General features: G+C 40.8%; 1 protein-coding gene across 1 annotated transcript in view; it reads left to right on the forward strand.

Moving 5' to 3' along the window:
- SH3BGRL2 (SH3 domain binding glutamate rich protein like 2) overlaps positions 1-21,169 on the forward strand; it is a 60,059-nt gene that overhangs the window by 19,258 nt on the left and 19,632 nt on the right. Inside the window, exon 2 of the mRNA XM_047859330.1 lies at positions 16,146-16,331. Coding sequence (XP_047715286.1) covers positions 16,146-16,331 — 186 coding nt within the window. The remainder of the gene's footprint in view (positions 1-16,145; positions 16,332-21,169) is intronic.

The following is a 21,169-nucleotide window of genomic DNA, read 5'->3' on the forward strand; positions in this document are numbered from 1 at the left end:
GAGTTTGTGCCTGCAAAGGAAATGTGGACTAATTATAGGATGCCTTATAAAATGTAATTGTGAAAACGATCTAGTGTCCCCCAAATTGCTTTTCATACCTAAGTGGCAGTAGTTTCTCGATCATCTCTTAGGATCACTTTCTACACAATTGAGGATTAACTGATATGGAAACAAGAATAACGTATTCAAAAACACAGTGTGGGGGCACCTGGGTGGCTCAGTCAGTTAAGCGTCTGACTTCAGGTCATGATCTCGTGGTTCATGAGTTCGAGCCCCACATTAGGCTCTGTGCTGACAGCTCAGAGCCTGGAGCCTGCTTCTGATTCTGTGTCTCCCTCTTTCTCTGCCCCTCCCCTACTTGTGCATGCACACTCTCTCTCTCTCTCTCTCTCAAAAATAAATAAAAACATTTAAAAAAACAACAACACAGTGTGTATGGAGTAGTATCTCCGGCCATCGATAACAGCATGGCTTTTGGCTGAAGGCCGGTGATTCTTGCCTGTGGAAAATACTGTCCTCAGCAGGATTTCCTCCTTACTACAGAGGATTTTGACTATTATAGCAAGTTTTGCTAGACTAGCTCTTCTATGTAGTATCCTTTAATTAATAGGAGGCACGTGTATGAGCAATTGTGTGTAATTTTCATAGTCTTATAAAATAGTGGCATTCTGAATTCATATTTTATACTTGACTGACTTTTTTCTTTAAGGAACTAAACATGTAATCTTGATAGAGAATGTAAAAACAATAAAATCAAACCAACCACATCTTTCATTCCATTTGATAATGTTTTATTATGGCCTCACCTTGCTAAGTAATACAAGTTTTTTTTTTCTAATTTTTTAATGTGTATTTATTTTTGACAGACAGACAAAGACAGCATGAAACAGGGAGGGGTAGAGAAAGAGAGGGAGATGCAGAATCCGAAGCAGGCTCCAGGCTTTGAACTGTCACACAGACAGAGAGCCCAGTGTAGGGCTCAAACCCACAAACCGCGAGATCATGACCTGAGCCGAAGTCGGACGCTTAACCGACTGATCCACCCAGGAACCCCCACAATCTGTTTTGACAAGCGCTCCAGGTGATCTAGATGTACCTATGGGTCGAGAGCCATTGCTGCAGGGGGAGGGAGGAGGGGCATGAGGCCAGAGAGGTGGGCCTTGTGGGCCTGGGCATGGAAGTTTCCTTTCATCTCAAGGTTAATGGGAAGTTACTGAGAGGTTTTTAAACAGAGATATGAAACCATTAGGTTTATACTTTAATAAAAATACTAGCTTCTTTGTGAAAAGCGGTTTGGCTAAGGAAATCTGGCTACGAGAAGACACAGGAAGCTGTAGATGAGAGACGATGACTTGGTATGAGCTAGTAGGAGTGAAAATGGAGAAGCGTGGATGGGTTCAAGAAAAAATTTGAAAGAAGAAAGGCCATGACTTGATTAATTGCATCATCAGGGAGAATCAAAGATGAAGTCCAGGTTTCTGTGTTGGGCAGGTAAGTGGGTAGTGGTACCATCACTAAGATCTTCTGAATTTTCTGGTTTTCTGAAATGTGAGTAAATCTTAAGCACCCAGTCCTCCCCTTAGAATCTGTTCTTTCCCACAAGCCCCAGAGACAACATATCAGATGATATTTGAGTATATGCTATGTGGATAATTCTCTTGGGAGATGTGCTACACACAGCTAGTACCGTAAGTGACATCAATATGTGTTAATATGTGTGTAGCTCTACAAAAAGTATAAAATGTCTGAGAAGGTAGAAAATAAAGATGTAAGCAAGGTTTTTGGACTCAGATGTGTGTAAAAGTCTTGCCAAACAAGGTAAACTTGCCTAATTTAGGGAAAAGAGATGGTAAGAGAAGAGATTACAGGCTGTATTCAGTTCTCAAAGGGTCTAGGGTGTGAGCTGAGGTTCTCTGGCTGGAAGGCATCATGTGTGATCCAGTATACTTCAAGATTCCAGGATTCTGAAGGTGAGAGGCCTGGAAATCTAAGAGTGTGACGCTGTGTAGCTGTCTTTCTACAGTGTTTATCAAGAGCCAATGAGGAATTCTAAAGTTCTGAAAAGACAGTGATATGTGCTTGAGAAGAACACTCTTGTCTGCCTTTAGAAGGGTAGGAGTGGGTAGGACAGTAAATTTCTGGGAGACTCCCAGAATTTTACTGGCTGGCCAGCAGCAGAATAGGCCTTTAGAAATGGGGAGAAATAGGAAAGATAGGAGGAGGAGGAGAATTTGAAGGACTTAGCAGCTGAAGGAAAGAAGGGAGTTGATGACTTCATGGTTAGTAGGAAACTGGAGGAAGGTCTGGCTGTTGGAGCTCCTGATGGAGCAGTCATAGAGAGGGAGGGGGGCTGGGAAAGATACTGGTTTAGTTTCTTAACATGAACAAGTAGTCGTGTGGGATTAAACATGTAAGCATGGTTTTGAAAAATGAAACGCCTAAGCTTAAGGTGGCAGATTTTACAGACTTATCTTTTAAATTTTCATTCAGTCCTAGTATTGTCCTACTCAGCTATCTTTTAAAATTATGCCAAGAATTAGAAGCAAATAATGTCTCACCAGCCCATGATCCGGAATGTGAAAGGAGTTGACTAAGCTATTCTGAAAATATTTGTTCCCAATCAGGAAATACGTACGGGTGACGTTTTCGTTAATGGTAGTTAGAGCCAAGTTCGTGGAAACGATTGTTCTGCCAGTGGCAGGGCAGTGGCAACCTCTCTCTCATCTGTTCTGAATTATTTCAACTCAAGGACAGTAGACCATACACTCTGACACCCTTCCTAAGTTTCAGTTAGGGAACTAAATGAAGTGATTGGATTTAATTACACATAAACTTCTTGATCTTAATCTGTGATTCCAAAAGAGAGACAACTATGACTCACAATAAAAAGGTGTTTAAATTGACATTGACCACCAGTTTAAAAATAAATACACCGGTACTGACTTTAAGTCTGAGAGTATAGTGTGGGGACATCTGTCAATTCTTACCTTGGCTGAAATCTCCTGTTCTCCCTGTTCCACTTTGTCATTTTAACTTTCCCATTCCTCCTCTCAGTTCCTGTATGCAGCAGAGATGGGAAAATCAAAAAGGTTACTTTTGTGAGCACACAACGATGAATAGCATCTATTTGTGGAACTCTGTTCTGCTCACCACAAGCCCCTGTGCAAGGGTCTCCTCTGTGCTCATCCCTCTCAGTCCGCTGTAGCCTGCTGCCCAGGCAAGGATGGGAGCATGTGCATGAACATGAACCTGTGTGGAAAATAAACCCTCAAAGAGCATGTTCTACTGGTGAGAAAGCATGTTCATATTTAAAGGGAAACCCATTCTTACTAAAATGTACAATCCTAAAGAGTGGATCGTCCATTTGAATCAAGTTTTATAGTTTGGATATTGACTTCCTGTAACTCACAGCTCACTTGCAAATGAGCTGAAGTAAGGCAGAGGCAGGCCTGGTACAGGCCTGACACCTCCTAGACCTTCAAAATATCCCTGCGGAATAAACACAAGTGAATCAAGGAACGAATGGAGAAAGAGAAGCCAGGTGGCTGTGGAGTTGTACTGGGTCCAGGTATCCCCAGTTGACTAGCAGAATATACTTGCTAAAGAACAGAATAGAGAATGAGGTTTGTGGCCCTAGAATAAAAGTTATAATAATAACTAAAACATGTACTGAGTTCTTTCAGTGGGCCGTGTACAACTCTGTGAGCATTATGCCATTTAATTTTCATCGCTATCCTCTGAGATGAATTATGATCTGCATTTCACAGATGAGGAAACTAAGGCTTTGATAGAATAAGGAACTTGTCCAAGGTGATACCGATCCATCCATTTCTGTCTGTCCAGGACTAGCTCATGACTCAGAACTAAGTGGCCCAAATGAGGATCAGGCCACTGCCCTTGGCATCTTTATCACAGTGTTCTAAGCATCATGAGCAAAGTCCCAGATGGATCAGGGCCCCTACAGACCTCAGAGCCAAGCTTGCTTTGGCCGTACTTACCACCCACCTTCTTTATTCTTTACACTGTCCCATTTTTAGTGCTACCCAACTGAGCACAAGAGAGGCTCCCTTCATCTCGTTTAATAACAGAGTGTGTGGTTTTCATTTAGGTAGGTTATTTTTGTAATGATGTTAAGTTGTGGACTTGTATAGGCAGTTCTCCTGTCAGGATGAGTCATCAACAAAGTGTTGTTTTGTTGATAGAAACAGGAAAGTTCAGGGAAAAGTGTGGATTGGTGGGTTGACTTTGTGACAACATTGTTTTTGTTCTGTTTTAGCCATCAAGTTTGAGGTGATGGTGGGACATTTAAGCATACATTTCCAGAAAGGCTCTGGAACTGGGGGATTGACCCTTGTGAAAGATGCCAATTTTGAAATGCAAGTTTTAGATATAGTTTAGATATCTATTTCTAAGTCTTACAGGTGAGATTTGAAGTCATGGAAGTATGTGATGTCTTCAAGGGCAAAAGGACTAGTATGAAGAAAAAACAGATTATAAAGGATATTGCCCAGATGTTAAGATTTCTCTCCCTCGCCTGATTCAATTGTATATGCTTATATTCCTGTCTTTTCTGAGTCTAGATTTAGCACCATGTCTTATTTATGTTAACCCATAGAAAATATATTAGCAGTATAGTGTGCTGCCATATTTACAGTGAAGCTCAGGTTAGATTTTTACAATTTCTTTATCAGTCTGGTAACTTTCAAGAGTCAGACGCTTAACCGACTGAGCCACCCAGGCGCCTCCCCCGCCAACGGTTTTTTTTAAGTGAAGTAGTCCGTAAAGTTTTTTGATCACATACCCCAATAATAATTTAAAAATTCTTCGAGGGGCATCTAGGTGGCTCAGTCAGTTGAGTGTCTGACTTTGGCTCAGGTCATGATCTTACGGTTCATGAGTTCAAGACCCACGATGGGCTGTGTGCTGACAGCTCAGAGCCTGGAGCCTGCTTCAGAATCTGTGTGTTTCTCTGTCCCTCCCCCACTTGTGCTCGCTCGCTCTTGCTCTCTCCCTCTCAAAAATAAACATTAAAAAAAATTTTAAAATTCTTTGAGTACATATCCCCATATGTGTGTATTTTAAATGCTGTCTATATGCTCCTATGCCAATAAAAGATGTAAATCATAAAATGTCCACAAAATAGCAATAAATGTCATGGGCACAGTTCAAACAATATTATTATTAATTTTATTTTTTAATGATAAAAAATTATTTTTCTCCCATCAGAAACAGTTTTTTTTACTGAGAACAATGTGAGCTAACAATCAATACTACAATTTGCAGGTCTGCTGTAACAGTTGTCATTGTTGAAAAGGTAACTACCCAAAAATACATAGATGCAGATGGAGGACGAGCACCATTATAATTAAAGAACAGCGGTAATCATTTTTCTGGTTCCATTCATCGGTCATGCAAAAGTTGTTAATTTTTTTAAGTTTATTTATTTATTTTGAGAGAGAGAGCACAAACAGGGGAGGGGCAGAAAGAGAGAGGGAGAGAGGATCCCCAGCAGGCTCTGTGCTGATGCAGGGCTTGAACCCATGAACCATGAGATTGTGACCTGATCTGAAACTAAGAGTCAGATGTGTAACCGACAGAGCCACCCAGGTGCCCCAAGTTTTCTTCTTTAATTAAAAAAAAAAAATCCTTGGAACACACTTAAATTTCCAATGGTAGGATAATGTTCTAAACATTAAAGTACTTAATAGAATGTATGCACGCAATAAGATAACTATGGAGATTATAAAAACAAAATATTTGTAATAAAACTGAAACATCCTACCCCAAATGTGTATGTTATTATGGCAACTATATAAAGTATATTTCTTTTTTTTTTTTTTAATTTTTTTTTTTCAACGTTTATTTATTTTTGGGACAGAGAGAGACAGAGCATGAACGGGGGAGGGGCAGAGAGAGAGGGAGACACAGAATCAGAAACAGGCTCCAGGCATCAGCCCAGAGCCCGATGCGGGGCTTGAACTCACGGACCGCGAGATCGTGACCTGGCTGAAGTCGGACGCTTAACCTACTGCGCCACCCAGGGGCCCCGCTCTTTTTTTTTTTTAAATGTTCAGTTTTGAGAGAGAAAGAGAGCATGAGTGGAGGAGGGGCAGAGAGAGAGGGAGACACAGAATCTGAAGCAGGCTCCAGGCTCTGAGCTGTCAGTCAGCACAGGGCCCCACGTGGGGCTCCAACTCAAGAGCTGTGAGATCATGACCTGAACCGAAGTTGGACACTCAACCTACTGAGCCACCCAGGCACCCCTATGAAGTATATTTCTAAATGTTGTGTCCTTGGAAGGTACTATAAGAAATAATTACTTCAGGATGATGAGATTATGGTGTTTTTTTTTTTAAATAAAAAAATACTTATATTGCAAAGATGACTTACAAAAACAGGAAAAAGAAACTAATGCAAATTGGTTAAGAAAACAGCACGGAAAATGTTGACTGATTCAAAAGCAAATATGTTAAAGGTATTTATTCAAACTCAGTAATGTTTCTGTGTTTAATATAATACTGAGTGCCTGTTGAGTAGCATGGATTGTGCTAATGGTACATAGGTGAAAAAGCACAAGTTTTTCCATCATTAAAATTTTATTGCTTTAAAATACAACATATAATACTGGTTGTTTCAAAAATTGTCCTATGTTGCATAATCCATCTCTTTCTGACACTCTGATTCCTTAAAACTCCGGTTTCAATCTCTTGCTAGACAGCCTCTTGCACTGCTATCTTTGGCTTGGTAACCTGGTATTTGCTTTCTAGTAAGATAAACTGCAATAGACACCAGACACACAGTACTTTATGTGTAACTTCGTGTTTAGTTAAACAGTGTTAGAATGTTGACGGTTAGCAGATGGCTTATTGGGGTTTATTCTACACCCTGTCCTACTCCCCAACAATGAAACCTTAGCGGTGAGCGTTCTCGTTAGGAATGTGTTCACCTGCAGGTAAGGGAGAACATGGCCAATGAGATCTCAAAAGAACGGAAGTTTTCTCTCTTTGTAGTTCTGGAGGCTGATTTGTTCAGGGCTTGTGTTTCTAGCACTCTCTTGGCCTTTTCCTGATGCTTACTGGCTCATGGTGGAAAAGCTGCCTGCACGTCTCTAGCCCTCACACTGAGGTTCCAAGCAGAAAGGAGGTGGAAGGGCAGGGACAAAGGGCCTAACACCTGAATCCATATGCTTGAGCAGGAGAGCAAAGCCTTGACCAGAAGCTTTACCCAGCAGACTTTGGCTCACACCTCAGGGGCTAGATCTGGGTCACAGAGCTGCCCAGCTACAAGAGTGGCTGGGGGGCGCCTGGGTGGCTCAGTCGGTTGAGCGTCCAACTTCGGCTCAGGTCATGATCTCGCGGTCCATGAGTTCGAGCCCCGCGTCGGGCTCTGTGCTGACAGCTCAGAGCTTGGAGCCTGTTTCAGATTCTGTGTCTCCCTCTGGAATTTGGCCTTCACAGAAAAGGGGTAACTGGTCCAGTGTCTGCCATAATACTTTCTGCCATTTGCATCCTCTTTATGACAGTAGAATGCCTAGTGAGTCCAACAGTGAACTGTTAAAGAATTTGCCATGAAATTATGTATCTTGGAGATACTCTGCTTAATTGCTAGAAGTAGCAAGGGTCTTCTTACAAGGGAAAGGTCATCAGTCCTTTTCTCCCTCCGTAGTGGAAAGGGGTTGTCTTAGAGCTCTCCCTCTACTTCCCCTTAGTCCAGTCTCTCCATTGTAAGTTGTGTTGTTCTAAGAAAATTTTTACTTTTTGGTTTTCTTCCTCTGCCTTCGACTTTTTCCATGTGAGATACATAAAAGGTCCTAATGAGTCCTACATCTGCTGTAAGTCAGAAAAAAGAAAAATGTGTATTTGAAGTGTGAAAGTAAGTGAAATAAAGAACTGTTACATTGAATACCTAAAACCTTTGAAAGTACCCAGAAGTCATTTCATGTTTTTGGCAGAGGGCCCCATCTAGGGCCACGAAAGAAAAGCTCGTGTGTTTGAATGAATGGAACAATTGAGCAAGTGCCTGCGATTGCTTAGCTCTTTTTGTATCTGATCCTCCCAATGAACCTATGCAAAAAGATACTGGGTCCATTTCACAGATTTGGCAACTAATGCTGAGAGAAGCTTTGTAATTTCTTCAAGGCTACCCAACAGATAGGGCCAGGATTAAAACCCAGACAGTCTAACTCAAAAATACACACTCCCCTCTCACCCCCAGTTTTCCTTGCTGTCATCTGCCTGTACTTCAGTTGTCTTTAAACTTGACTTCCCACAATTAGTTGTCTTTAAACTTGATTTCCCACAATAGTGCACATTAAATCTCAATTAAAAAAACAACTATCTTATTCAAATTGATTATTTCTCGTTATTTGCTAGTGACTCTCAAGGTCCCAAGGTGCAGCAACAGCTGTGTATACCCCAGAATCCAAACATGACCAGGCATGCCTAGAAGCATATGGAAGGATTCTTCTGGAAGGGCTACTTAATTACATAAATTGTCAGCCGTCTGGGAAAGAACTAATCCGACAAGAAGAGAGAGTGAAGGAGTGCAAGTTTACTTAAAAGTGCCACAGAGTAGGGGTAAATCTAACTGAAGTACAATGTAATTTATTTAGCCTGGCCGAAGATCCAGTCCCTAGGGATTCCTGGAGCCAGGAGGTTGCCAGTGAAAGAGCTACAAACATCTTCACTAAGATTTTCACGGGTCACTGAGTGTTCATGCCAGGTCAGCCAATTCAGCAGCACCAGCCCAGACAGTTTATCACCCAGGCGCCTGTGGGGGTAGGTTACCAAGGCGTGGGTGCAGGCTTTGGGGTCCTCAGCAGGCCCAGGATTTGGAGTTGAAAGGGTAAAGGTTCATTGTCTTTGTTTGGGCTGCTGTAACAAAATTGATTGGGTAGCTTACAAGCAACATAAATTTATTTCTTACAGTTCTGAAGGCTGGAAGTCCAAGATCAGGTTGCCAGCACAGTTGGGGTCTGGTGAAAGCCCTCTTCTGGTTGCAGACTGCGGATTCCTTGCTGTGTCCTCAATGGCAGAAAGTGGCAGGGATGTTCTCGGGTCTCTTTTATAAGGACACTAACCCCATTCATGAGGGTCCTGTCCTACTAAACTAATCACCTTCCATAGCCCCCACCTTGTAATACTATCACCTTGGAGGTTAGGTTTCAACATACAAATTTTGAGGGGAACACATTCAGACCATTTATTGAAGCAGCTGGACCAAGATGGCTGCCTCGAAGCTTGCTTCAGAGCTGCTGGAGATCCTGGGGGAAGTGGGTGGGGGTGATAGAATCCTATCGTGGCAGTTGGAAGCAGAGTCAGGGAAATACTGACCTATTTGCTTAGTTCGCAATTGCCGTCAATTTGCAAATATATCAGCAGTTTAATTAAAACATTTGGGCCAAACAAAACACTACATTATGCACTTGCAATTTTTGAAATGAACTGACAACAGCATTTATTTAAACGTATAGTCACATACAACTTTCTTCTTCAGTATCATTGTCAATGTTAAAGGAAAGCTTTTTTCACATTCAGGGTCTACAGATTGTTCTGAATTATTTAGGCAATTTACAGTTACATGTAGCGTCCTAGAGACACTGCTTTTTAAAATCATACAGCTTTAGCATTAATTGAGAAATACTGGCATTTGATCTACATTCCTTTTTGGCTAAACTTCAGTTACATTTGTTCCTAAATTAAATTACCAACTCAGTTTGATCTCTTGAACATCACCTAGAAATCTTTGATGTCAGGGCTGGGGTGATAATTCTTTAATCATCCATTCAGTTAATATTTACTGAACGCCTCTTGCGTTGCCAGTCTCTTGCTTACAGAAGTGACATTGTGGGGAGAGAGATGAGCATAAAATCAAGTACACAGATAAGTAAATAAAATTGTAATAGATTTAGACAATAAAACTTCAGGTAAGGTGGTTGGAGAGGACTCTCCAAGGAGGTGATATGTAAGGTAAACGATGAGAGAACCAACATTGCTGAGTCAGGATGAAGCCTTCCTGTCACGCCAGCCCTTCCATGTGTGAAGTTCCTGTGTATTAACAACTGTTTGGTGAGTGTTTGCTATATGCTAGACACCATCCTAGGCCCTGGAGGTACAGCAATGAACAAAACAGCAGACAACATCCCTCACCCTATGGAATTTATATTCTATTAGGGCAGGTAGAGAAGGAAATACTGAAAAGAAAGAAAACACTGAAAACACCACTAGTATATCAGATACTAAGTGCTGTGGTGAAAAATGAAGCCTTGAAGGGAAGTAGGAAGTAGGGGGTGTGTGTGTATGGAGTGCCACTGGTAAAAATGTAAAATCTGGTTGTCAGGGAAGGCCTCACTAAGGAATTGAACTTTGAGCCGGAAATGGAGATCTGTGGTCTAGTCCAGGGTTGGCACACTTTGTAAAGGACAGACTTTTTCTTTAGGCTTTGGGAACCATGAGGCCTCTGTTGCAGCACTCAGCCCTGCCATTGTCAGGGCCAAAGCAGCCACAGTTAGTATGGAAATGAGTGGGTGTGGCTATCTTCCGATACAGCTTTATCTATGGACACTGAAATTTGCATTTAATGTATTTTTTACATGTCATGTGATACTATTATTTTTATTTTCTTTTCAGCCACATTTAAAAGTATCCCATTTGGGGCCATGGTCCATACAAAACCTGTTGTGAGCTAGATTTAGCGCGTGGGCCATAGTTTGCCTTCCCATGATCTAGCCTAAGAGATTTTGAAGCACTTGTTCCCTTTAGTTGCTTTGGATGATGTGTAATGGTGTGTGTGTGTGTGTGTGAATAACATAATAAAATCTAACTCTAATGCTTTTGTAGATATCTTCCTGTTTTGGGTCCAACGACTTCTTTTCTTTTTTCTTTTTTTTTCCTGTGGTTGTTTTATGAAGAAAATAATGAAAATTCATGTTTATTCAGTGACAAATATTCATTTCACTTAAATTTATGTCTTACAGCATTTATTTCTAGGCTCTGCTAGGCAGTAATAGCTTTTATTTTCAATCCATCATACTATAGTATTTCTGAAGACATTTTAAGTAGCAGTTAAGAATTTCTTCAGGTAGCATTGTGTTTGAGTGCAGGCTATAGAAGAACTTTGATCGAGTGGCTTAAGCAATTAAATGTTTATTTGTCTAATACAGAAAGGTTTAGAGTGGGCTGTGCAAGACTGGTGTGGCAGCTATAAAATATCAAGGACCCAAGCTCCTGTCTTTCTGCTTGACCATCCTTAGCATATGGCGTTTGTTTTCACATTTGCACAATGGTTTCTGCACCTCCAGGCACTACTTCTGCATTTCTGCAAGAGGAGAGAGGACAAATTGGGCTTTGTGGTTTTATTCATCAAGTAGAGCCTTCCCAAGAACATCTGCCTTCTGTCTCATTCTGTGTCATGACCCCTGGCTGCAGAGGAGTCTGGGTAAAACAAGTTTTTTGTAGGAGAGCACATTGCTTTCCTAAACAATACCAGCCTTCTATTATTAAGAACGAAAGGGAGATTGGGGCGCCTGGGTGGCTCAGTTGGTTAAGCGCCTACTTCTGCTCAGGTCACGATCTCACAGTTTGTGGGTTCGAGCCCCGCGTTGGGCTCTGTGCTGACAGCTCAGGGCCTGGAGCCTGCTTCAGATTCTGTGTCTCCCTCTTTCCTTGCCCCTCCCACACTCGTGCTCTGTCTCTGTCTCTCAAAAAATAAATAAAAACGTTAAAAAAAAAAAAAGGGAAATTGGCTACTGGGTAAAAACCTAGCATTATCTTCCATGGCTTCTCAGTGTGTTAAAAAAAAAAGAAAAAGAAAGAAACAACAACAAACACCCCCTGAGTTATAGGTACCTTGCACTCATAGCTAAATTGACATGGGTGAAGGCAGCTACTGTTGCCCCACAATTAACTTCTTTCCCATTTGCTCCTTAGATGGCTTTTGATATTGATTTAAGGTACATTTTGTTTCAGGATACTTGAAATGTGGGGAGCAAAAGCCCTTGGAGTCAAGGAAATGATGGTATATGTTATTGCTACTTGAACTCTGGGTTTATGCTAGCACATGCAGCATCCCTGGCAGCTTCCTGTTGCCACATGGGAAGCCTATTACCTGGGGTCCCACCCAGCAGTCCCATCTCTTCACCCAAGTCCCTGCCACCTGAGGTGGCCTGTCCCCCTGCCACGGACGCCTGGGCTCCCACAGTTCCAGGCCACGTTCACCTCCGCAGATCTCAAAATAGCTCGTGGTATCTGCTCATGACTCTTCTTCCTTCCTCATGCTAATGCCACAGATATCCACTTGAAAACTTCCTTCCCTAGGTTAAATTTTGTCCTTTGTTTATTTCAGTGATTTGCTGTAGTATTGGTTAGTTTTCTGTGGCCTTAGCTCTTTTAAAAAAAAAAAAAAGATTTTTCATCATCTGGCCTTTCTTAGAAGAAGTGTGAGTAAACATGAAGGCCCACGAGTAACAATGTGCTCTGAGTTGTGGGGCTTCCATGTCCTGTTGGAAAACCCAATTTATATAAAATACTACATTTCTATGGCTACATACTCCTGTTCCCTTCTATGTGAAGCTCTCTTTCTCTACATACTTTTCTTGTATTTAATCTTTTGAATACTAACATATTCACACTGTGCAAAAAAGTTTAGTTTACACACGTAGAGAGCTAAGACTTTTGCTCCCATTTTTTCTCCGTTCCCCCCCCCCCCCCAGTCCCTACTTTCCTAGCTCCCAGACAACTATTTCTGTTGGTTTTTTATATAACCTTCCAGAGCTTATTTTAACGTAAGTACAAATGTGTTCTTTTATTTTCTCTATTTTTAAAAAATGTTCCTAGTCTATGCACAGTTCTGTTCCTTGTGTTTTCACTTACTAATCTGTCTTGGAGATCTTTTCATAGCAGTGTTAAGAGTATGTACAGAACTCCTCCTTTTTTCTTTTTAAGTTGCATAGTATTAAAGTGATCTCTTTGAAGCCCAAACCTGGTGGTGCCTCCCCTGCTTTCCTCTTTTAAAACAGAGATATAATTATTTACATTTTACTCCATATGCTGCTGTCAATTCTGACCTTTGTTAGTAACTGTCCTTTGCTTCTTGAGCAGTGTTAGTGTGTAATGATGCATTTTTTTTTGTTTTTTTGTTTTTTACTTTAGAGAGAGAGAAAGTGCAGGAGCCCATGTATGAGTCAGGGAGGGGCAGAAGGAGAGAGAGAGACAGACAGACAGAGAGAGAGAATCCTAAGGAGGCTCCATGTGCAGTGCAGAGCCCGACATGGGGCTCAATCCCGTGACCCTGTGATCCTGCCCTGAGCTGAAATCAAGAGCACGACGACGCACCACTGACTGAGCTGCACAGGAGCCCCTTGAATTTTTTTTTTTAACAGTAACCAGTTTGTTTTCCACCACCTCAATTTTTTGGAGATATAATTGACATATAATACTCTATAAGTATAAGGTATATAACAATGATTCGATATTTGTATATATTGTGAAATGATTACCACAGTTAGTTTAATTAACACATCTGTCACCTCCCATTGTTTGGATTTTAATATTCTGTGATACATCTTTCAAATATTGGCTGTAAGGAGGGAGGGGTGTTGAGACATGGACACTTTCATACATTGCTAATGGGAACATATTGACAAGGACTTGTTGAAAAGCAGGTTAGCATGGGTCCACCAGGAGCCTGAAAAACGTCTCTGCCCTTTGATCTGAGTTTCATTCATAGGGTTTTGTCCTAAAATAGTATTGAGAGATACTGTCAAAGATTTTTAAGTAAAGATGTTCACTACATGATATTTCTGGTGCTGAAAGTTGCAAATATGCTAAATACCAATAATTGAATAGTAGTTGACTGAAAACATCTACATGATAGGTTGCTAGGCAGATATAAAAATTCATGCTTTTGAAAAAAAACAATGTTCATTTTGACAGAGAGTGTGTGTGTATGTGAGCTGGGGAGGGGTAGAAAGAGGGAGAGAGAGTGTGCTCAGGGGCTCAATCCCAGGAACCGTGAGATCATGACATGAGCTGAAATCAAGAGTTGGAGGCTTAACTGACTGAGCCACCTAAGTGCCCTTGAAAAATTTGTAATGACAGGACAGTACACAGGGTACATTCTTGAATGAAAGGGGCAAGACCCAGCTCTTTTTATCGAGTGTGATCCTATGAAAGGAATGACCAGTGAGCAGTAGGGGATTATAGTTAAGCAATAAATGCTGTGTGTGTGTGTGTGTGTGTGTGTGTGTGTGTGTGTGTGTGTGTGTAGGGCTAGGGGGCTGGGATGTAGAGAAACTGTGTGTCTTTGATATAGCCTAGTATTAAGAGTATGTGAATTTCAGGGTATTCACCTTTCGAGGTAGATGTGGAGGTGGGGTGGATATTATGTGTACATACATCATATGGAAAACTAAGGTTTGACTGTGTCAGGTTCACTTTTGATCACTCATGAACATTTGAAATATGTTGGATATGTAAAGCTCTACTTATGGACATTAAATCCAAACCCTTTCCTCTAATTAATTTTTGACCCTTTCCTCTAATTAAATGCTGACAGTTTGCTTGTTTTACAATTTCTAGACTTTTAAAAATGCAAATACATTTGCTCTTATAATCAAAGGAGGTGGATCATGAAGGACATTGTGCTATGCTAAGAAATGTATGTATTCTTCCAAGGGCAATGGGGACTCATTAAAGAAGGATTTTAAATAGGAGAATGACATGATTATCTTGACAAGAATACGTACTAAGACCTCCATCAAAATAGGTGACCAGTTTTGACCTCAGCATCAACCTTGTTTATCTGCCTTGTAGGGTTGTAAGGGGAAACTAGTATGGATAATACTTTTTTTGCAAGCCAAAGTTTCGAAATAACATAACTACATTTCTGAAAATTGTGTATCAGGGGAAAAAAGTTAACTTTTTCAGAAATGAGAAATAGCTTGGTTCAAGAAACAAGATAATGTATCCATTTTGATTTATAACCATACACTAGGTCTCTTGTTTTCTCATATCATCGAGGGTAAAGATACTCTATTTTGCTAGCTTTGTATTTCTGTCCATGCTAACTACAACCTTGTTACTCATTCATAGACTTCAACCCAGTGATCAGAATCTCTTTGCTCATGACCTACAACAAATTTCCATCTCAGAAGCACATGTCATTGAGGCTTTTGAGAGGAAGTTGGAGGAAATTGGTGGAGGCAATCAGTATGTGAAAGTTTGTTCTTCAAGCATTTCATTTTCTAGATGAGAGGTCTTTCTGGCTGCTTGCCCTCTCAAAATGATTCTTTTCTTTGGCCCTTATAAAATTTACTTCACTTAGGTTGTGTTAAGTCTCTGTGTACATTTCCTAGAATCATTTAGAAAAAGCAGGCGTGTGGTCTCCTGTTTTACATGCTGTGTTTAAGATATTGAATATTGTTGCCCCATCTGAATTATTTAATATGTACCCTGAAATAAAACCGATAAGATTTTGAAAACCTACAGATGTGTTTGCAGCTCTTCAGGAGCACACCTGACCCCTAGTGACTGAAGAAGGAAACATGAAGGTGAGAGGAACAAAGAGAGTTAAGGAATACAGAGTTCAAAGTCAGCTGATGCTTGTTGTTTACTCTCACCTTAGAAGTGGAGAACATTTTTCTCTTTTGAATTGATGAAAGGATGCTTTCATGACAGTGGCTACCGCTGTGGAATACCTGAAAGAGACTGCTGAGGGGAATAGAAATGTTGCTGCTCCCGGGAATCAGTGAAATGTCGACATCTTATATGGGCTCTCCCTGGTTTTCAAATGGTTTCTGCAGAGGGAGTTTTCATGACTGTAAATGTCAGCTTCTGTAACTGGGAGGGGCAGTGGTTGTGTCCCTCTGAGAACGAAGTCCCTCACCTCATGCATAATCTGATCCTTCCAGGTGATCAGGGCTTGCCCCAGTGTTCTGGGGAGTCTAGGTGAAGAAATCATCGTGTCAGGACTTGTCTAGACTTCTGCTGGATACCCAGTGAGTGGACGGTGCCTGGTGCCTGTGAAAATTGCCTCTTGGTTTTGCATTGGTGACCTCTGACCATGAGAAATCAAGTCTAGTTCAATTTGGAAATATCTGCATATTGTTTCAGATAAGCATTTCTCATTTGTTTGTCTTCTCTCTTTAGATAAAGAAGAAACAGCAGGATGTGGTTAGATTTCTGGAAGCCAACAAGATAGAATTTGAGGAGGTGGATATCACAATGTCAGAAGAACAAAGACAATGGATGTACAAAAACATCCCCCCAGAAAAGAAGCCTGCTCAGGGCAATCCTCTGCCACCTCAGATATTTAATGGTGACCGATACTGTGGAGTAAGTAGCTGGATTGTTACCACACTATTTCTTTGCTTGATTGAAAACACAGTTAACCAGAGTGAAGTTGGGTTTTCTCAGTGAGGACTGTGCCTTCTTCACCCTGGGCCATTCAGGCCCACAGTCTAATAGAAGGGTATATGAGTCCAAGGTTGCAGACTGTGTGTGAATGTGAATACATACATGTCTTAGTGTTCCTGTCTGTTTGGGGAAAGTGGTAGAGTGGTGAGAAGGGAAGGGGTGTGTGTGTGTGTGTGTGTGTGTGTGTGTGTGTGTGTGTGTGTGTTTATTGTGCTCTAAATTTTAAAGCATGTAGATTTTTTAGGTTTATTTTTGAAAGAGAGAGACAGAGTGGCAGGGAAGGGGCAAAGCGAGAGGGAGAGAGAGGATTCCAAGCAGGCTTTGCACTGTCAATGCAGAGCCATATGCAGGGCTCGAACTCATGAACCGTGAGATCATGACTTGAGCCAAAATCAAGAGTCGCACGCTTAACTGACTGAGCCACCCAGGTGCCCCTTGAAGCATATTTCTTGATTAATACATTTTGGGAGCAGAGTGGACGGGATAATTATCCTTGAATCTTTATCCCTCTATGGTATAAAAAACTGTTAATGACTGATTATAAACTAGAGTTTCTTTTTTTTTATGATAATGAGCCAGATGGATCATTATGAACATCAAAAATACATTATTAGGTGCTTTTTTCCTGTATGTAGCATATGAGAAGATGAAGTCACTTTTGTCTGATTATCTCTTTTCCTTCTCACTGGGTTAAGAAAAAAAGTTGAGAAATTTCTTTCTAATGAGTAGTTAAGGTTTGCCTTTTGTTATACTCTCAGTACATACGTAAGTATTTACTTTGGGACCTGTACTCCAGTTCTTTAAGGATGGCCTGGAGAAGGGGAAGGGCCAATAGTGCTGAGGTGCTTACGGTGAAATAAATAGCTGGGTTGTAGAAGAGTGGAGAAAAGGGACAATAGTGCTTATCATACCTTGAGATGAAACCATTCCCATGTACATAAGAGAGAAGGAGATAAAGATTGTGCACAGAGTTCCTACATTCATGTCAAAGGAGAATCCCAAACATGGCACTAGACTTAGATTTGAGTTCTAGTGCTTTATGTTGGCTTTGACACCTTTGAAAAGCCATTTTTCTCTTAAAGAATCAATTTTCTCATTTTTTTTTTTTTTTTTTGAAATTTTAATTTGAGAGAGAGAGACTGAGTAGGTAAGGGGGCAGAGAAAGAGGGAGAGAGAGAATCCATGCTGTCAGCGCAGAGGCTGACGTGGGGCTCGATCCCACGAACTGTGAGATCATGACCTGAGCCAAAATTAAGAGTTGGATGCTCAACTGACTGAGCCACCCAGGAGTCCCTCAGTTTTCTCATCTTGAAGCAAAGGATGATAATATCTATTTTACTTCACATGATATTTGTGGCTATAAAATACTTTTTAAGTACATTATATAAGAATAAAGATTACTATTTTTATGGAATTCTTTAGTATTGTGATCTCATATTTTATTAGGGGAAGTATGTGGTAACTGAGGGTGCATCCCATTCATGATTACAAGGCCTAGAAAATGTACTCTTGTACCTGCAAACCAGAATGAGGCATAGTTGAGAATGTGTGTGAACTGTACAGTTCAAAACAACACAAAACTGTGAGTCAAATAGGGCTAGAAGGCTTAAAACAAAAATCTCACAGCTTTATTTTCCTCAGCCTTCGCAGGTGTGAGAATTCCTTTATTGTGGTCTTGTAGGTGAGTGGTAATTTGGCTCATTACAGAATTTTAGGTTGGAAAGAATTTTGGTGGTTTTACATCATTATCATCTGGTTTCTAGTGCTGCAGTTGAGAAGTCTGGTGACATTTTTCTTGATCATTTGTTTGTTTTTGCCAGTTTCTTCTATGCAGATTTTTAATCTCTTATCATATGTGTATCCTAAAATTTTAGTATCTATTTTTCATTCACAGCGCTGAGTGCTCAGTAGGTCCTTCTCCAAGAACTACATGATTATTAAATGTTTTTGTAGCATTTTTTTTTTGAAAAAATTTCCCCTGCTTTTTCTCCTTGTTCTCTTTATCTGGAATACACATTAATTTAAATAGTGGACTTCTTACAGTGAATTTCTAATATATATATATTTTTTATTGTCCTCTTTGTTTCTACTTCTGGGAGATTTCTTTAGCTTACCTCTGAATTTTTTCATTGAATTTTTATGTCATCTTTTTTTTCCCTTCCTTACATTCTAGTTTTCTCTTTTTAATAATGCACCTTTATGAGATGAATACCAGATCTTAGCTCAGTGAGATATTAAATATGATTTCTTTGCGGTCTTCTCTTACCAGTACTGTCCCTGTCCTACTAATTCCCTTGTTTTCACTTTATTTTGGTCTTTTCTCTCAAGTGTGGTAGGCTTTCCTCAGATCTCTGGTGATCTTGGTCTTTTGTTTATTTAAGAGGTGAGGCACTAGAAAGCTAGTTAGAAGTTGCAGGTGTCCTTATATACCCATGTGGGCTTGTTTCTCCCTTCCCCCACTTCCCTGTAGGGATGACTGGGTAGGCTGTTAGCATTCTCATTGCAGATACTGATAATAAAATCTGTGGGTCTTTTCTCAGATGATAGATTAGCTTTTCCAGAGAATGGCCCTTCAGTCTCTTGCTTTGGGGATATCAGCCTGGCTACTGGAGTTCTGGACCTGTAGGTGAGACACTGGAGGCTCTCCCTCTCTGCCATGCACAGTTTCTCTTCATATCCCTGTTGAAACCCCACTGTCTTCCATTCTGGCGTTTCTAAGTTTGTTGCTTCCAGAAGCCATGTTTATTAAGGGTGTACCTTCTAGCTCCTTTGGGGGAGAGTGAGGCACCCTGGGATCTAACTGCTGCTTATGTAGACTTTCATACCATCTCCCTGTTTTCTTGTCTTTGCCCACTCACCCCACCCTCATAGTAGCTGATGCCTCCAGCTCCTGATGTCTTTGGGGCCCTGAAGCTTGTGTCTTGTTGATGCTGCTTTGCAAACACTGAGGTTCGACCCATCTTCTGCTCTCTGATGCCCCTGTCTCTCTCCCCACTTCCTGCGTATGTTGTGGTTCAGAGCTATGTCTCCTGTTTTATTTTTTAAAAATTGTGTTTCTGGTTTTTAAAAAAAACTCTTGTTGATTTTTCAAGATAAAGGAAGAGACATCTTTGCTCTATCATTGTGAAAGTAGAAGTCTTGAGAGCCCTTTGGATAGAGGAATGTATGAATGAATAAAAGACTGTAGTGTGAAGTAAAGTTAATTGCTTAACCTTGCTTTCACTTCTCTACGACTTTCTAAATCTCTGTGTATCTTTGCTCTACAGAGTCTATGGAAATTTTTTCAGATAGACTGTCTGGGAGCCGACTAGAGGCTTACACATTGATTAAACTGTGCTGGATAAATGGCATCTTCTCTGCTTGAGCAATGTTAGTCCTATGGTGACAGTGACAGCAACGCCAGTGCACGCTCTGTCTTTATAGTCTGTTCTAGCAGGAGTTTTGAAGACAGTGTCTGCTCTTAATCACGGTCAAGTAAATTCGACTTTGACGAAAGCAAAAGCATTAGAGAGCAACTAACCATGGTCACATTCATCCTACCCGCCCCTGTGCATCTTGCTTTACCCAGTGATAGTTTATGAGTGGTCTGATCTGGTTGGATAACTCGTGGAAACCTGCCGCATTGCAAGTGACAGGATCCAGTGAGCATGAAGAGTCTCCTATTTCCTGGAATTGGCTGGAAACTTACTACTTTGTAGTATATTAAACTGGGTGAGCTAGGCATATGAGACATAAACATTTGCTAAGCTACTTGGTAATCAGTGTAGGTAATTTCCTTTTCTCTGCCCTTTAGTATTTGAATATCTGTCGTAAGAATTCCCCACTGAATGGAAGCTCGTGGGCATGCCCAGTCAGTTCTTCCTACCCCAGAATTTGAACATTGAGGGTATAATGTAGAAACACAGGATCAGTTGGACAGGGGTCTTGGGGTCAGGGATAGCCATGGCTGGTGTGCTAATGGGGCCGACCCTGGGGTGTGGCCTGGGTGTGTTCTTGGCTACCCAGACATAGAAATTCTTCTTATAAACTGGTTCTCCAGCTTTAATGTGGGTTTAGAACTTCCCACTGTACTGCCATAAATTCTTTTCCTGTTAAGTTGCTAATGTCCATTTCGGTTGTTTGTGGTCAAGAATCCAAATTGCACAGACTGGTTGTTCTTGCTATTTTCTGGGAGTAGCCGTACCATGAGCAAGAGTCTTCTCTGGAAATGGGTAACCTAAAGGTAAACATCCTAGCACCTAGACTTTTCTGATGGGCTTTAGTGTCTGATTTGGATTTTGGAAAGCTCAGGTCCTCATGTCTAGGGTTTAAACTTTGTTCTTTCTCTGTGGAACTTGCCTGTGTGGAGTGCACCAGAAATGAAATACACACATCTGCACGGAAGGAAAATGTTTACTACCCATTCATTTCTTTTCTTCCTTCCTATTCAGGAAAAAAAAAAAGTTTTGGAATTTTAAAATATATTTTTATTTTATTTTTTATTAATAACTTTTATTGTGGAAAAACATATATTGTAATACTTAGTGTCTTACTTTTAAGTGTCCAGTTTAGTAGTGTTAAATATATTCATTGTTGTAAAGCAGATATCCAGAACTTTTTCATCTGGCAGAACTGAAACTCTATACCCATTAAATAACTCCTGTTTGTCCCCTCCTCCCCAGACCTTGATAACAATCATTCTGCTTTCTATCTGTGAATTTGACTACATTAGACACCTCACAGAAGTGAAATCATACAGGGGTGCCAGGATGGCTCAG

This window comes from Prionailurus viverrinus, chromosome B2 (assembly GCF_022837055.1).
Source record: "Prionailurus viverrinus isolate Anna chromosome B2, UM_Priviv_1.0, whole genome shotgun sequence".
In the NCBI taxonomy this organism is placed as follows: domain Eukaryota; kingdom Metazoa; phylum Chordata; class Mammalia; order Carnivora; family Felidae; genus Prionailurus; species Prionailurus viverrinus.